At 40.4% G+C, this 17,549-nt stretch overlaps 2 protein-coding genes across 3 annotated transcripts; one reads left to right on the top strand and one right to left on the bottom strand.

The window, feature by feature from the left end:
• Window positions 1-39: 39 nt before the first annotated feature.
• On the bottom strand, window positions 40-11,081 carry LOC114426538 (uncharacterized). Of its 2 annotated transcripts, XM_028394017.1 has the most exons (11): window positions 10,917-11,081; window positions 9,251-9,490; window positions 9,042-9,159; window positions 7,712-7,864; window positions 6,878-7,072; window positions 4,702-4,775; window positions 4,290-4,487; window positions 3,541-3,678; window positions 3,359-3,448; window positions 3,117-3,260; window positions 40-3,031 (listed from the first exon to the last, which is right to left on the bottom strand). In XM_028394017.1, exons 2-11 carry the CDS (start codon window positions 9,488-9,490, stop codon window positions 2,903-2,905), a joined length of 1,479 nt encoding a protein of 492 aa, XP_028249818.1. In that variant the 5' UTR covers window positions 10,917-11,081; the 3' UTR covers window positions 40-2,902. The 2 variants fall into 2 exon arrangements, with proteins under 2 accessions (XP_028249818.1, XP_028249819.1); XM_028394018.1 differs by lacking the exons at window positions 6,878-7,072; window positions 7,712-7,864.
• A 939-nt stretch (window positions 11,082-12,020) lies between these two features.
• On the top strand, window positions 12,021-14,601 carry c21h3orf38 (chromosome 21 C3orf38 homolog). Its single transcript, XM_028393638.1, has 4 exons — window positions 12,021-12,180; window positions 12,410-12,585; window positions 13,223-13,446; window positions 13,551-14,601. Exons 1-4 carry the CDS (start codon window positions 12,054-12,056, stop codon window positions 13,912-13,914), a joined length of 891 nt encoding a protein of 296 aa, XP_028249439.1. The 5' UTR covers window positions 12,021-12,053; the 3' UTR covers window positions 13,915-14,601.
• The last annotated feature ends 2,948 nt before the right edge of the window (window positions 14,602-17,549 follow it).

Below are 17,549 nucleotides of genomic sequence, written 5' to 3'. Positions count from 1 at the left end.
GGTATGTAATGAGACCATTTAGTGAAAGAGAAAGCAGAGTTAGTTCATAACTTTTATTGTAGCATTGCATATTTACTAGTTATTTACACATTGCTTCAGTGTTAACCCCAGAAATGAGGAAAACAATTACAATATAATTACTAGATTAAAAAAAGTTTTTGCATCACATTTTCCTGATAAATGAGGTCTTTTAAGAAAAAAAAATACACAAGGACCATCGGTTAATTCCTTTTGTTATGGACTACTACTAGATGTCTGTGCTATTTACTGTCACTCAACAGTGGAGTTCTGTTTGATTCTTTCCTGACCACCAATGACAGTAAAGAAAGTGGACATGTCTGCTCCATACAGGCCAAGAGCTCAAACAAAAGCATAGGTATATGCATACTCATTACAAATATCACATGGTAGCTGACGTGTGGCCTTTTGGATAGTTGGATAGTTTAGTCTTTTGATTACATTTGCACATGAACTCTGCTGGAGCTCGCTTGATACTTTTTTGGGATTTCACAATGCTACTGTGCACTTCTTCTGGGGCTCAACTGCAGGTGGAGCACAAACATGAACTTTGCCCTGGGTGTCAGGTACCTTAGAGAACCCCTTACCCATCCATGCATTAACTAGCTTTTTGCTGCCTTGAGAGAGAGGGCAGACTGTGCCTGGTGTAAAACCGACTGATTGCAGATGAGCTTCCCCCAAAAATTCTGATTTCCACAAACATCAAGAATAAAAACAGCGAGGCTAGGTGAGCCCGAGACCTATAAAGGCAAAAAGAAGCATAAAGCACAGGGGCAGGCCCCGCCACACCCCCAACTCCCCAGGTGATTTGTTTTTTTGACTAGCACCTGTGGCCCCGCCTTTTTGGTGGATCTGGTGGCAGGGGTTACTGAAGGAAACCCAGAGGCTGTGGACATGGATCCCAGTTAGCTTCCCTGAGAGCAATGCACCTCCTGAACAGGAAGAATTCTGTGGTAGATTGGTTCTCATGCTGGAGACTGACCTTGAAAGTGGAGGCCTTGCATCATCTACCATGTGGTATTTAACTTTCTTTACTGCCACTACAGACATCCAGGGATTTACAGAACCATAATTACATTCCTAACTTCCATTATGTGTACTAAAGACAAAGGTGCAGAATGAAAGAAGAAAAAGTTAGACCTATGCTCAGTTTTGTTATGACTGACTTTACCAAATGTGGATTTGTATTCTGATAGTCTAAATGACCATTCAGGCCATGTTTTCTTATGGCTAAGCATACAGGCTGGAAACTAAGCAGTACAGTCTTCAACAAGCCTGTATTCAAGATTGGAAAGATTCAGTATCTCATGCAGCAACCAACTCTGACACATGCTGTTTTTTTGCTTTGGTGTTGCTTGCAGCTTTAAAAAAGAAAAAGTCAAAGAAAATAAAAACAGTAGTAACAGTATGACATAATGTGCAAGATGTGAGCACATAAACAATTACAAAATTCACACAATGAGCTGGTAAGACTAAACATGCAGCATAAACTGTGCTTTGATGACATCTAATAACCTGGAGACTGTTTAGTTTGGTATAACCTGAGATACATTATGAAAACACCCCACATGATATACTGTATAATGATGGGACAATGAACCATGTTTGAAAATAATCACCTTAACATTTAAGGCCAGGAAAACAAAAGCCAAATGTTGATTTAAAATTCTTTAGAAGTGAGGACTACAACATGCTGAAAAGCTACAAACTCTTAAAATGAACTGTTATATATATGTGTATCAATGTCCCATGAGATGTATTCAGCCTCTGCTGACATGCTGGAATAAAAAGCTGGGTAAACGCAGCATTGTTAACAGATGGACCAACAGTGAAGATTTGACTTGTGGAAAAAGTACAAAAACTTCTCGAGCATTCAAAGTTGGCAATAAACATGTTAATTAAGTGTTAAAGTGCATCCCAAAGGTGTGTAGTTTCAATATATACATGTGTACTACACAGTGATAGCACTTTTCCAATTTACAACGGAAGACCTGGATCACAAAGAGTTTAGCAGCCAAGTAGGCTCATATGCAGAGGGGAAGAATAAAATTACTTCTGGAGAAGAATAAAAAATAATCTAGACCTGAAAAAGTCTGAGCATCTCTCTGACTGTATGTTCAAAACAAGCATACACAGTAGCTGTTCTTTTTAAATGTGAATCACACTGGGACAGATCCCATTAGTGCAAAGTATTTCTTCATCTGGAGCATCAGAACCTGCTCGGGCAACCTAGCATAACATGCATCAACTCTACGTTTAAACTGCAGCTATTGCCATCTTTCTTTGTACAATCAAACATTAACCTGTGGCTAAAATATATTAAAATGATGGGCCAGTTTTGTGACGTCTGTTGTAGTCTGCTACACATGAAGGAATGGATTTGTGAAGAGGTTTGATATGGCAATCTCATCAGGGCTCCATCAAGCTAAAATTGTCAACAAGGGTTAGGATTAACGGGACAATGTGTTTAGGCCAGGCTGGTGCATGGCAGGGGCACACCCAGAGACATTGTTGGTGGTTATTGGTCACGGAAACCAATTAGTAAGTGCCTTGCGGTTCCTCTTGGTGGTCATTTTTACTAGGTTACAGCAACAACAAATGACACATCTGTTTCTGTCCTTTTTTCAGAGCGCATGTTATTTTTTGCTGTTGGATGTAAAGGCCATTTTTAAGAATATGACAAACAGTGGCCATTGAATAAAAATCACCAATCCTGGATATAAGCTAGAATGAGCTTACAAGAGCAGTATGATTTGATGACACAGTGCAAACGTGTCCCTTATAATTGTGACTGGAGTCATGGTTTGGTACACAATCCATCACCAACCTTTATAGAAAGAGGGCATAGCACATACAGTAGCTGTGCATTAGTTTGCATGCATGCTCAATGGAAGCTGTTGGAGCTCCAGTCATAAGGGAGGAAGCTGACTTTGGTTTTCCCAGCAGAAAGAATGCCCTGCAGGCTGGTCTTCTTCGGAGAGTCACCCATGTGCTCCAGCACCCAATTTAGCAACTGCGAGAAAGATGAGAGGGTGGGTTGATAACATTATTTTAACCACATACAAAGATTCAGTCTTTATACGGCAGCTAGACTCTACCTTCTCATCAGTGCCTCCAAAGTCAGCCTTGTACCATTTGAATATCTGACTCAGCCGCACTTCTCTCTTTCCAGAATCTATGACACAGCCGTCATCATTCTCCAAGAAGGCCTCAGCTGCTGTGCGGAGCTGGGTGTCAATGTCCTGAGAGGATAAAGGACATCTGAATTTATGTCTGACCATTCACTTACAAAGTGTTACAGAACACAGTACAGCATTAGGGTCAAACTGGAATCCTTTACCTGTGGGGTGTACGTTTTAATTGGTGGACAGCCCTTTGCACCACAGTTCAAGGCAAAGTGAATGAGGGGCTCAGCATCTGGAAGTGCCATCTAGTGGATGTCATGTGCAATGACATTTAGTTACTCCAAAGAATACTGAGGTGACAGTGACTCAAGTGTGAAATAATAGAATGTGTGAATACTTGGAGACGTGGGTCTGTTTTGGAGAAGGGCCTTCGAAGCTGTGCAACACCTTTTCTGTTGCCTCTAAGAACACCGTTCTCAATGTCCTGCAATGTGAATACTTCTCCTCCAATCAGGTAGCTCACATAATTGAAGAACTACAAAACACGGCAAAACATTTTTAAGGTAATGTCATCAATCATTGTTTGATAGATAAATATAATAAAAAAGGTCATATGACATGCCATGTGGTTTATTGTGCAAACAAATGTACTTAGTGTTTCAGTGTTAAAGGTAGGGTAGGAGATTTTGAAAACTCAGTGAGAGTCAGCCAGATTTTAAAAGTAAACACACGCCCCGTTCTCTCAGAGCTCACCCCGAAGCCACGCCTCCCAACCAGTCTGTGACTTCGGCCATCATGCACGTACCTCTCTGGTGCACGCAGAGCAGGAAGAGAGTGACAACCAGCCAATACTCTGCGCAGGGGCGCCTCGTAGGATTGGCTGATGTTTTTAGTGTTTTATAGCTTCCACAGATGATTCATATTCTTCGTTTTAAAGTGAAACTGCCGAGCTAATCAGTTGCTATCGGATTGTAAAGAGAAGTTACACTAATTTAACAAAAAGTGCATCAGAAGGAAATCTCCTACCCTACCTTTAATGTCCTACAATAACAGAAACAAGCTTGCTGATGATAATGATTCAGTGGTTTTGGGGAAACAATATAAAAGAGAATAGCAGAGTGTAACCATGCAGCTGTGTAATCCTACTCTGTATCTTTGCCACATGTTGGTGGGGGCCCCAAGGCGTAGGTACCCATGGATGACTAAGGCATTGTAGATGTTGATGAAGAAAGCCAGCTTCTCCTCCCGGCTCAGTGATAGCAGCTCCACCCTCTGCAGCTGAATGGCTAGTTCACAGTATCGCTCAAACGCAGGGTTCACTGACATGCCTTTGTAGTCCACAGACTGAAACACAGAGCGTGTCCACTTCTTTTATCCGCATAATGCACCGACAGAAGTAACCACAGAAATGATCACAAAATATATAAACTCAACAGACAGACTTCCTGATGCAGACATGCAGACCACGCCAGTCTATACAAACAATGTGGTTACACAACAGCCACGTGCAGAGAGACAACACTGTGACCCACAAGTCTGGTGTCAGTGAAGACATTACCTTGCCATCGGCAGAGAGATGCTCCGAGAACAGTTTCAGAATCATCTCCCGTAAAAGCAATGAAAGCTCAGCAGCTGGTGGAGACAGAGAGACAGAGAGAGAGAGCTTAGTGTGGTGCATATTTGATGGATGCATAGGCAGGGCTTGACATCAAGCCATGTGGTTAAGATGCCAAATTTGCTGCCTGAAATGGAAAATGAAAAGTTTGTGCTTATTATATAAATGCAGTAAAAAACATGTAAGCATTAATGAAAGAAACACAATGGCAGGGTCACTACTTAAATTTATGAAATGTTTGATTATCGGGTATACATCCACCATAAGTTTCTGAAACGCTGTTTTGAGTCCTTGTGGGTGGCAGCATCAACATGACATCCTAATATCCTAAGCTAATATCCATAACAGGCAAAGAGTTAGAGCTTGAATGGAGATAAGGAGGCTGCCCCTAGAAGCCACAGGATGAACTGCAATTTTACTTACTAACAAGTTTACTGGCCCCGGCTAAGCAGGCAACCATTAATGTCAAGCCCCAATGGACAAAATTTGAAGAAACATTTTTCATGTATTGGTCACATCAATCATCATTTTGTTTTGAGCCAAAGTCCTTATTGGGCAGTATGATAAGACAAACACGTGCATGTTCAGCTGTAGACTAGTGAAGTCAGAGAAAAACCATTAAAAGGAAATACTGATGAGAAGGGCTAGGCAGATTTATACACAGAAATGTCCAAGCACAGCAAAAACAGCATTTGTGTTTGTTAGTCATCAGGCTGTGTGCAACATTAAGCAATAAACAGAGCAACCACCACAGAAGAAACATTTGAGAATAAATTAAAACCAACCACATATTAATCTGTTAACACCAAACCCACAGCACTAGCAGAGCAATGTTTCGAAATAAGGCTTGAATAGTATACTGATTTATTTTCAGGCCAATACCATACTTCTGAACTAAACCTACAAAAACAATAAATAAAATAAAATAAAAAATAAAGGGAACGCCTAAACAACACAATGTAACTCCAGGTCAGTCACACCTCTGTGAAATCAGCCTGTCCAGTTAGGATCAACACTGATTGTGAATCAGTTTCAGCTGCTGTTGTGCAAATGGAACAGACAACAGGTGGAAATGAGAGGCAGTTATCAAGACAGCCCTATAAAGGAGAGGTTCTGCAGGTGCTGACCACAGACCATTTCTCTGCTCTCATCCTTTCTGCCTGATGTTTGATCACTTTTGCATTTTGTCAGTGCTCTCACCCCTAGAGGTAGCATGAGGCGGTGTCAACAACCCACAGCAGCTGCTCAGGTAGTGCAGCCTATCAGGATGGCCTGCCTCTTCCCCAGACCTGAATCCAATCGAGCACATCTGGGACATCATGTCTCGCTCCATCCACCAACACCACGTTGCACCACAGACTGTCCAGGAGATGACTGATGCTTAAATCCAGGTCTGGGAGGAGATCCCTCAGGAGAACATCCACCACCTCATCTGGAACATGCCCAGGAGTTGTAGGGGGGTCATACAGGCACGTGGAGGCCACACACACTACTGAGCCTCATTTTGACTTGTCTTGAGGAAGTTGGATCAGCCTGTTATGTGATTTTACACTTTTATTTTGAGTATGGTTCCAAGTCCAGACCTCAATGGGATAATAATTGTGATTTACATTGATCATTTTTATGTATTTTGTTCTCAACATATTTCACTGTGTAATGAATGAAGATTTTCAATTGGAATATTTCATTTATTGAGATCTTGGAGGTGTTATTTTAGTGTTCCCTTTATTTTTTTGAGCAGTGTACAGTTTGTATACTTATCTCTATCTAATAATCCAAAAGTAATTTAACATCTCTGCTAAAGTAATACTACACATTATTAGTATTTGTTATAAGGTAACAAATAAACTTAAATCAAGCTACATCAAGTAGTAGGTGCAAGTCACTGATTTAATGGTATAATTTTGAGAGGCCATTATCAGATATACCATCCACGATTTCTACAGCTATTAGTGTAGTGCGCATTAGCACAATTTCACCGATTTAATAAAGAAACTCAGCAACACCAAACGATACCAAAAGACCATATACCAGCCAGCAGCCAAGAAAAGGACAGGGGTTAGAGAGCGTACTCAGTGTGACACTGGAATACTCAAAGCTCGCTCCAGTCCTGACCTACCCTGTATGGCAGTGCAGGCTGCAGTCTGTCCTGCGTTGAGAGCTGAATGAGGGTCATCTTCCAGTAGCCTGTACAGTGTGTTCATTGTGTCTTTTCCTTCATCAAAACTGCCATCCTGCTGCCCACCTCCCTGCACAATGACCATGTACTTCTTCTGCAACATTGCTTGGGCTGTATGACAAGCCTCAGCCCTGGCTGGCACACACACAGTCACAGTCAATCAATCAATCAACCTTTATTTATAAAACGCCTTACTACAACCAGAGATTGCCCAAAATGCTTTACACAAAAAACAAAATAAAAAAAAAGAATGTAAAAAAAATACCGTAATAACAAATAAAAGAATACCAATAAGACACAAAAAAACATATAAAAAGGGTCACGGTGATGTATTAAAAGCAATCCTGAATAGGTGGGTCTTAAGTTTTAAATTTAAATTTAAACAGTGGCAGGTCCGTAGGCTAATCCAGAGTTTAGGACCTGCCACTGCAAAAGAGCGATCGCCCCACTGTTTGCACCTAGACCGAGGGACCTGTAAAAGCGTAACACCCTGCTTGGTTGGTAAATGTTTAAAATTTTAAATAAATGAGATGGTGCAAGACCTTTAACAGCATTAAAACAAACAGCAAAAATTTAAAATCAAACTTCACGGGGAGCCAGTGGAGAGAGTATAGGACAGGTGTTCTGTGATCATGCCTACGACTGTTTGTTAGCATGCGAGCAGCAGCGTTTTGTACCAGTTGTAGGCGATAAACGGACGCTTTGTTAGCAGTGTTGAAAGAGCCTAACTATGCGTTGTACTTCACAACAGAAAGAATCTACAGCCCTACTTACCCATTCCCCTCTCTTTTTGCAGCCAGTCAACCAGCTGATTGCCTGAGAAGCTCTTTTTGTAAACAGTCAGTCCCCTCCTATGGCTGCCAATCACACTGCCATGTTTGAGGTCCTCTACCAGGTCTGCCAACTCATCTCTCTCACACTTAAAATCTGTCAGAGACAGCCCAAGCCACACACATACAAAGAAGTGCACAGAAAAACACATTTTCAAACCTAGAGTACAAACACTGTTTAATGGGAAGGAAATACAATGTATGACAAATTCTAAGACAAATATGGGCAGCTGTTTAAATCAATGTGTATAGTGATGCTGTATTTTCTTGAAAGACCAAAGATATGGTATTTAAATGATTCAAATTTTTTTGTACTCTCATATTTTTGGGAACAAATGCATACATGTCATTAAGTTATAATGCTTAAATCTAAAACTCATTCAAGCAGGTCAGGTACAATAGATAATCCATGACCTTTCACTGATTGTTTCTCAATGCACAAAGATTAGGTCAGCGTTTCCCAACTGGTGTGCTGTTAGAGTTGTGCCGAGGAAAATTATTCAATTCCACCTAATTTGTCCAATAATTATTATTCATTCACGGTAAATAATTTATCTTTGTTCGTCTATGCCAGTAACGTATAGTGACGGCCATTATGTTGGTCTGCACGGCCGCTACTTTAACTCAGTGCAGTCAGTGTGTGTGTGTGTCTGTGTCTGTATGTGCACGTATCGGCTCAGCTCCGCTGTGTGCGATACAGAGGGCAGAGAAGTGTAAAGTAGGTGTGCCGTGGGATTTTTTTACATGTAAAATGTTGTGGCTCAAAAAAGGTTGGGAAACACTGGATTAGGTTACATAGTCGAAGCGTGTCTGATATTACATCCAAAGTTGTATCATAAACAGTAAGAATGAGAATGAACTACAAATAGATCACTGCTACCAATAGCTGTTTACTGTATTAACTCCTGTGAAAAGAATTCAGCTTGAGAATAATTTATAATGAAGGGACATTCTGGTGCTGCTGGACAAACAACTGTCTGTTTTGGCACACACACACCTGCTGCTAACTCAACATACCATCACATCCACATCAGCCAACACCTCTTTATAACTATGGTACTTATCATCTTGTGCTTATCCTCAAACAAAGATGACTAAGCAAAAGTCAACTCCAGCTGTTTTCCTGTCAGTGTTTTCCTTTGAATTCCTAATTTCATTTCAAAGGAGACAGAATTCCACATTAACAATGCTTGTTCCATCGCAACCTATTACAAAGCCAGCAAACCAAAATCTGAGACAGGGCCTGTCTCTAAACCACACTATAAATCCCTTACCTCTATCAGTCTCTTCAGCTGTATCGTCTGGCTGGTTCTTCTCTGGTAGTGGTAGAGCATCTGCTGGAAGAGGCTCTTCTCTAACCAGAGTCACCAACCTCCGGAGCTCTGCAGGATCCTAAGATGGTGAAACAGATCACGTACGCAAATACAGTAAGCTCCCTGGTCAAAAGTATGTGGCATCTTGATGAGTTTCATCTCCTTCTCACCAGTTTTTGCAGGTCATCGTTCCCCCCAACGTGAACATTGTTAAAGAAGATCTGAGGCACTGTGCTGCGTCCTGTCAGCTCCTTCACCTTCGCTCTCAGCTCAGAATGGATACCGATATCCACATCACACACTGGTACTCCCAGCTGCCGGAGGGTGGCCTTAGCCTGAATGCAGTGTGGGCAGCCCTGGATGGAGTACACTGTTACACGGCCTAGAGTGCTGCTCTCACACTCCCACATCTACAGGAATAATGGACAGACAAGAGAGCCACATGCGAAAAACTTCACAAAAAAACTGTGTTTCTCTGTGTAAAACGTATCCAACATACATGAAGCATACTGACAAGCTTTAAGAGTTCTTTTTTTCAATTCACCTTTTCAAGATGGAATATGGATGTGTGAACACATACTATATATGTTGTACAAGTATGGTGTTTTTGTGACTTCACTATTATGCCAGTAAACAGAAAACAGACCAGTGTGATGAACATTTCATGTGAAACAGACTGCTTTGCACGAAGTTAGACAATGACACCACTCCTCATTCCATCTGACAGCACAATAGGGTCATTCCGTGTCAAATCATCCAGCTTCAGGCACATCAGCCGGATGACCCCCTCAGATATTTTTCAAAAAAATCACTGATGTACATCTATCAATATTATGGAAAAATCCAGAGTTTTAGGTCTGTAACCATTTGCAAATTACACTCTTGAATTTTCAGTTATTTTTCTTAGTTTTTGGTCAATTTGCTTTCAGCCAAGTTTAAGCTTTTGCTGCATGGCCTCTGTTGCATGTAGGAATCTGGTGTTTGCTGCATAGGATTAACTTTTCCCATAGAATCAGAAAATGTAATCACATTTGTCCTATCTCAAATAGTTTAGTCATGATCAATGCCTAAAAATGGCTGAAAACCAGTAAGCGTAAAATGTGTCCTTCTTTTATGCATCACTGGTCTGTAGTTATGCAGGACGGAGAGTTGATTTTTGGTACAATTATAGTGGTGATATGTCTCTACCAAAAATACCACCAGTATATTTATGTCTTGCAAACAAATACCACAGGTAGTATTTTCATCAAAACCTCACAATGACTCTATGCATTTTTCCAAAGAATCAGCTGCCCCACAATATCTTTTGTTAATTACTCTCAGTTCATATTGGTGTTTAAAAACAACAACAAAAAAACACCACTGGATGATTTCACATGGAATGACCACATATCATGTTGCTGGTTTGATTAAGTGGCCTCACAGTTTGTAAACAGGTCGAGTCAAAGTCCTATCTATTTGGGTTAAAGTGAAAATGAAAAAAAAACACATCATTTTGTATTATTTGGTTTAGAGCTGTTCTCTTGTGTTTATACACTCATGTGTACTTTGATTTAAAAAACCCTTCAATTTTTTAATTACATCCAACCAGATGCATTTTTAAATGAGACATTAAATGTCTGTGCAAGTTATGTGCAATTTTAAAAAGGTACTTACTGTATTAGGGGGTAAGTAAACGGCATATGGTAACAAATAAAACTACCAACATTTCAAAGTCTTAAACGGCTTTTAAGTCACACTATTTCAGGGTGGGTACAGCATTTACCTCACACAGGCTAAGCTAAACTATGGAACAACAAGCTCAGGATATATTAGCAAATAATAACAGTACGTTACCTTCTGGGCTTGGCTCCCTGGTTTCAGTGCAATATTATATCGCAGAACTGGTCCTCTTATATCTCTAATTAAAACATGATGGTAATTCAGTTCGTGTAACGCCAGCTAACAGGCTTATAAACAGTGGGTCAGCACTGCGCAGGCTAGCTGCTGTGGTGTAATGTAAGTTTGCTAGCTTGTGATGCCTTCACTTGCGCACCGTAAAATTGTGTTGCGGCTACCTGCAAATGATAAAACCATGACTGCAAAGGCTGATCAAAATAACATCTGTCTGTACATGGTATAGTTCCGTCAGGCTGATATTTTGACAAAGCAGGAATAAAATACTCTCTATAAACTTTACTAACACCTGCTCTTTAAAGAAAGTAATTGCATTAATTATTCGCATCGGACGACGAACCTGTTTATGCAAATAAAAATAAATAAAATGCAATGTTGCTGTTTGTATTTGTACGGAAGCGCTGAACTGCCACAGCAGAAAAAACATTTAATCATTATCTCGTTATAACGTCAAACCGTATCACGTTATAACGTCAAACCTTATGTCGTTATAACCAGATATTATGTCGTTATAACGTGATAGCATTTGACGTTATAACGAGATAGTGATTAAATGTTTTTCTACTGTGGCAGTTCAGCGCTTCCGTTTATTTGTGCTGCATTCAAAACATTGATTTTTAAAGCAAAGCGACGGGTCTTGACATAAACATTGTCAGTGGGCAGAAGGAGGGAATGTAAATCAGTGGTCAGTCCGTTTTGTGGTTGTATTTATTTATGGATTATTTTTGCCCTGAATACTGCAGCATCGGAGTTTATGCTCCAAACTCAACGCCTTCCACGATTTACAACTTTTATTTGGATACTGCCTTTATAAGGGCCTAGGCTTACATGCTATCACAACTAGAAATGCAGACGTACATTACGACCCTTATAAAACATATAAAGTTTATTATTATTGTTCCAGTTGGGATCATCGAGTCAGCTTTTTCAAAGCGTGTATTATTTCGCCACAATTTTAAAACCCGAGTTACAGAACAGCAGCAGTCAGCCCACCGCTTCGGCCGGACCGGTTTGCAGTAACACGTTGTTCCTGCACGGACGCATTTCTAATAGGACACGAATGGCGGATTTGCGAAGATGTCGGGGCTTTCAGAAACAGAACGGATAGGAGCCTTAAAGATCTTGGGCACAATGAAAAAAAGTGACTTGCTGTCACTTTGTGAAACGGTAACAAATAAAATGATAGCCGTGGAAAACGTCACAGGTAAGCTTCAGTCCGTACCAGTCTGTACCTGGGGCCAGTCTCTGATACGAGGATGTTTGAATCCCAGGGTGCTTAAAACAGCCTAATGCGTTTAGCCAAGTTATTAACGCTAGGGAAAGAATGAATTTGCAGAATGTGTCCTTGTATGACACCATGGATATCACAACCGGAATCTCGCGTTGAAGTTTGTGTAGCAAAGTAAAATGTCTCACACTTCCATCCATTGTAGAAGCTACGGAAACAATCCTCTCCTTCACTAAAAATGCAGAGGAGTTCCTGAAGAGAAAGAAGGTTCACCGTGACCTCATATTCAAGTATCTAGCCCAGGAAGGTGTGGTGATGCCCCCCGACAGCGAGAAACACCAGCTGGTGAGACGGACGTTGGAGCTGTGGTCGTCAGTAAATGTGAGTACAAAACGGGTGGAGGCCCTCACACATGGATAGACTACATGGAGAATGGATGTGCTGCGTAGATAGATGATACATTGAAGTCTAAAAAAAAGTAAGTGGAAATGTTAAGAACTTACAAATCTGTAATTTTGGAATAAGGTGCTTACAGTTGTATATTTCAGCACATGTGGGAGTTCTTGTAAACACAGACTGTTGTCTCTATGAGCACAATATGCAAAGTGGCTGGTTGGATGTTACTACAGGTACAATGGCATATGCTTTAATTAGATTTGACTGAAGGGCGGTGGAGAACACAGAAGAGTGTGCCTGTGTGTACTAAACAGTTTTTGACTGAGAAACACAATGATAGCATACATATTTTCAGCATGTCTGGACAAACAAGTACCAAAGCAATATATATTTTGGACTATTAATAGAATTGGGTTGTGCTCATAAAATTTCACCCCATGTTGTTGCATAATGTTTGGTGCTCCCTGTCATAAAATATAGTAAATATTTAACATGTTCTTTAAGATTTCAAACACTAGAACTCAAAGGTTTTTTATTGTTCAAATCTAAATTGAACATCACACCTTTTGTTCAGTCTGAAGTGTAAAGCAGTGTGTGACAAAAAACCTATTATTCCATTAAGGCTGTAGGTGGCAGAAGTCTTCAAGCAGAAGTGGATGAGCCTAGGCTGTCTGAATCCACTGACACAAAGGATGTGGAGGGCTTTGACCCACTGGTCCTCGGTCAACAGTTCTGTCAGTGGTTTTTCCAGCTCTTGAACAGTCAGAACCCTTCACTGGGGCAGCCTGCGCAAGACTGGGGACCACAACACTTCTGGCCAGATGTAAAGCTATGCCTCCTCTCTAGGTGAGACAACTATTAAGTGCATAATACTATTTAAATTATTCAAGATTATTTATGATAGGACTGATTGTGTTCAATTGAACTCTGATCAGATGTGTCTTTTTCAGAGCTGGCACTGAACAGAAGGAAGAGTTTGTGGGTGCTGAAGTTGTCAGTCTTCGCTTCTTGGCTATGACCAAGGAGGAGCGTCTCCTTTTTAATCCCAATTTGGAGCCTCGTGGTCTCAAAGCCCTGACATCCTCCCATGGCTTGGTGCGAGTGGCTGTGGCTGGAACCATTCACAGAGGCGCAGCCTGCTTAGGCATCTTTGAACAAATCTTTGGCCTTATTCGCTCTCCACTGGAGAACAACAGCTGGAAGATAAAGGTGGTTCACCTGAAGATTTTAGGGCAGGATGCTCTGGGAGGGACGGAGGTTGCGGCACCTGCATTGAGCTACAACTCAAGTGAATTGCAGCTTCTCTGCAGTTGATGACAATCAAGATAACAGGCCTTTTTTCCATCCAGGAGATGTCTGGCTAAGTACTAAACAATTCACAGTGGCAGTTGAAGTCAGATATTGGGATCTGGCAACTTGACTGGTTTCACCAAACTCCTCCTTAACTTATGTTAAACAATACTGTCAGCACAAGGTAAACATGTTTGCATCTCAATACAGTATCCTGTGTTTTGGCACCCTAAAAAATGTTATGTTGTAAATATGTACCAAATAATATACAAATATCTAATGACACCTGAATATATTTGCGCTCTAATAAGAAGCATGGCACTACTTGCAAACAAAAGAAATACTGTTATATAATAAGAGCCAACTGAAATCCTAAATATCCTCTCTGCTTTCATGAGATCGGTCAGGTCAATTTTTATTCATGTCATTGTCAACAACCAAAGTGTATATCCTATGAAATATTTGGGTGGGGTTGTCTAATATTTAGACAGATGTGTTTGCAATATATCTGCATTATTGTTGCCATAGTAGCTTTAAGCCAGTTGTCACACATTTAAATGCTCAGGCTCAAATAAAAGCAGTGGTTTCTACATTTTGTTCTCTTCGCTTAAAAAATGAGTATTTTGTTGAATAAAGCATCTGGCTCAAACACTTTTTGGTCTAATTATTGGTGTTAACTAGTAATGCAAATGAAGAAATGAAGTGATATTGAACTACATTGAGTTACATCTGGTGGTGAAATAGGAGACAGCAAAAAGATGGCTTACGTATGTGATGAGTAAAGCAGGGTTTGTGATGTACATATGATTTTGTAAAGATTGATAAATTGGTTGGTCAGTTGATTCTATAAATGTATGCATTGCAGTAGTTGGGAGAAGGTGTGCTTGGATGGTAATTCAAATATTTGAATGAGAAACAATGTGTTTTTCCACTGTTTTTGGACTGAACCGGTTTCAGCAGTCTTGCGTTACGAAGCAGTATCGAATGGGACGTCATCAGTCACGTAGTTTTTCCCGCACCAAAGTGAGCTTCGAAACAGTAGTTCAAGATAAATGCTGCTTCGACTTCGAAGCTTGTATCGGAGCATCAATGTCAAGTGGCCATCAAATGTTAACTATATTCATAAAATAACACAATGGAAAGAAAGGCTGTTCAAACAAGCATGATTCAGAATTATTTCTTTTGAGACCAGATGCTGTGTTCCCTAGTCCTTAGCCAGCTGTTCCGTGCTGTAGTGAATATTTGTCATTTAATATGATTGTGATTTCCAGTCCTCACAAGTCAGCAGAAGGGCAAATTTACACACTGGGGAAAGACATGATCAGTAAGAAATGGCACTGCAGGTGCTGGCAGCAGTACCCTGGCAATTCTGTCATTGGCTTTCAGGATGAATCAATTTGTCATTGCTGGATTTTGGACAGGGTTTTATTAATTATCCATTTAATTAGACCTGTTTAATACTCTTGTCTTTATTATTATTTAATTTAAGGAACTGAAGGAAAACCAGTGGTGCAGGCAGCCTGCCACACGGCGATTTCACTGGTGGTTCAGACATCTGATACAAAAAAATACTAATTCACTTCCTGTGGTCTGGAAGGAGGTGTTGTTGAGTCAGCGATGAATCTTTCATGGAATAAGACATGTATGTATGATTCCAGCCCAATGCTACACAGCTAAGATTCCTGATTTTACTGTTAGGAATGGAGATAGCCGGCTCCACTGCCTGATCTGCTCTACAAGGCTTTACAGTTTTTTTCAGTTGCTAACAAGCATTTGTCCAAACAAGTGTCACATTTTCAAAACTTTTAATACGATGTGCACAGCATTGGTCTGTTGTCACCATACCATTCACAAATTTCATGTCGTTTTCACACAGTATGCAGTCAGTAAACACATTTCTACAATGCTTACATTTTCTTAACAGATAAGCTGACCCACCACCAAAATGATGGATCATTTTTGTCTGATTTACAAATGTTAGTAATATATAAAAACAACAATATTCCAAACCTTAGCTGCAGTATAAAACCTCTACCTCTGCAACAATATCAGCTCAAACAGAAGCTGATAATTAACAAACATAATAATTGACACACAGCTGATTTATGCTGATTATAAATCTACATAGAGAAGGGCAGGGTTCAATCTGTCCAAAAGGTGTTGCAAGGACGGATCGTTATAGGTAAAAGGGCCACAGCTGAAGTGCCAGGACACAGAGGGGCAAACATCACAATGTGTGCAGCACTTGGAAATACTGTCAGATCGGACCCTACAATACCGAGCGCCTTCTTGCCTTTTTGAATGACCTTCACCAGCACCTGGTTCCAGAGCAGGATCGAAGGGGCATGAGGATCTTTGTCATCACCTGGGACAATGTGGCTTTCCATCACTCTCAAGTCATCACCACATGGTTCACAGTCCACCCAAGACAGGTCCGTCTCTTCCTTCCACCCTATTCACCTTTTCTCAATCCCATAGAGAAGTTTTTTTTTCTGCAGGTGGAAAGTTTTTGATCATCAGCCACATGACCAGATCACATGACCAGACCACGGATGCTGCCTGCAGGGACACTGCAGTTGAAGACTGCCAAGCATGGATCTGTCATACCAAGAGGCTTTATCTCAGGTTTATCACCTTGGATGTTGATGAAAACATGTGGCCTAACCCTCAGGATCATAGAGATAATAAATAAAGATTCCCCCCTTTCACCTGAGCCTTTTTGGTGCTGGTTTTTGTGTGTATTCAGAATGCTCTTTTATGTTTCATTAATATTTGGGTCACTCATAAGCAATAAAACTGTTTCTGTTCTATCATAAACAATCTTTCTACTGTGTGTCCTGTTGTATACAGTAAAAACACTGATTTGGTTTTTACTGGAATGCTTTAGTAAAAACGGTGGATTGCATGTTTTGCATGCAAATACCTGTAAAACCGAAACATATATATTTCACAAAATATGTTTTTGAGAATAAAATGAACCATTTGGCCATGTTTTGTCGATGTGTGTCTGTGTTAAGAGTTTAGAAAAAGTATCTGAAGAATGGGTAAGTGCTTAGCTGTAAAAAAAACTGTAATATCCAGAAGACCAAGGTGAGTACAATGCCCATCTTCTCATGATATTAACTTATGATCTGTATCTGGATACTGACAACCAGTTGAATGGGTCTTAGCAATTGACATTTAAATTAAAATGTTTATATGTTATCTTAATTGTCACAGCAATATCCTCCCAGTCTCTGTATGCACATTGGATGGATTTGTCAACACTCATGTTGTGATCCTGATCACATTTTAATACCGGGAGTAAATGAAACATCAAAGAAAGCAGGACATGTTGTTTGCCTCTACATCAACAAAACCCCAGTATGCAGAAGAACAGCTGAGCATTAACCAATGAGAGGCCAGGACAGACTCCCATTATTTTTGGAAATACAAGGATTTATCCACATAGCAGCTTTATGACACTAATAGTTTTTAGCCACACTCGAGCTGCATCTTCGAGCATTTTAACTAATATGCTGCACACTATGTTTTTCACCCCTTATTTATAAAGGGATCTGCTTTTGCATTGGTTCTACTGAGTCAGGGCATGCAGTATCTGTTGGGGCACTGAGTATACCAGTAGGATTCTGTGGGTTTGGTGGGAAATGTTACATGTG

The sequence above is a fragment of the Parambassis ranga genome, chromosome 21 (assembly GCF_900634625.1).
Source record: "Parambassis ranga chromosome 21, fParRan2.1, whole genome shotgun sequence".
In the NCBI taxonomy this organism is placed as follows: Eukaryota; Metazoa; Chordata; class Actinopteri; family Ambassidae; genus Parambassis; species Parambassis ranga.
The sequence above is the reverse complement of the archived record's forward strand: the minus strand, read 5'-3'. Positions and strand labels throughout refer to the sequence as shown.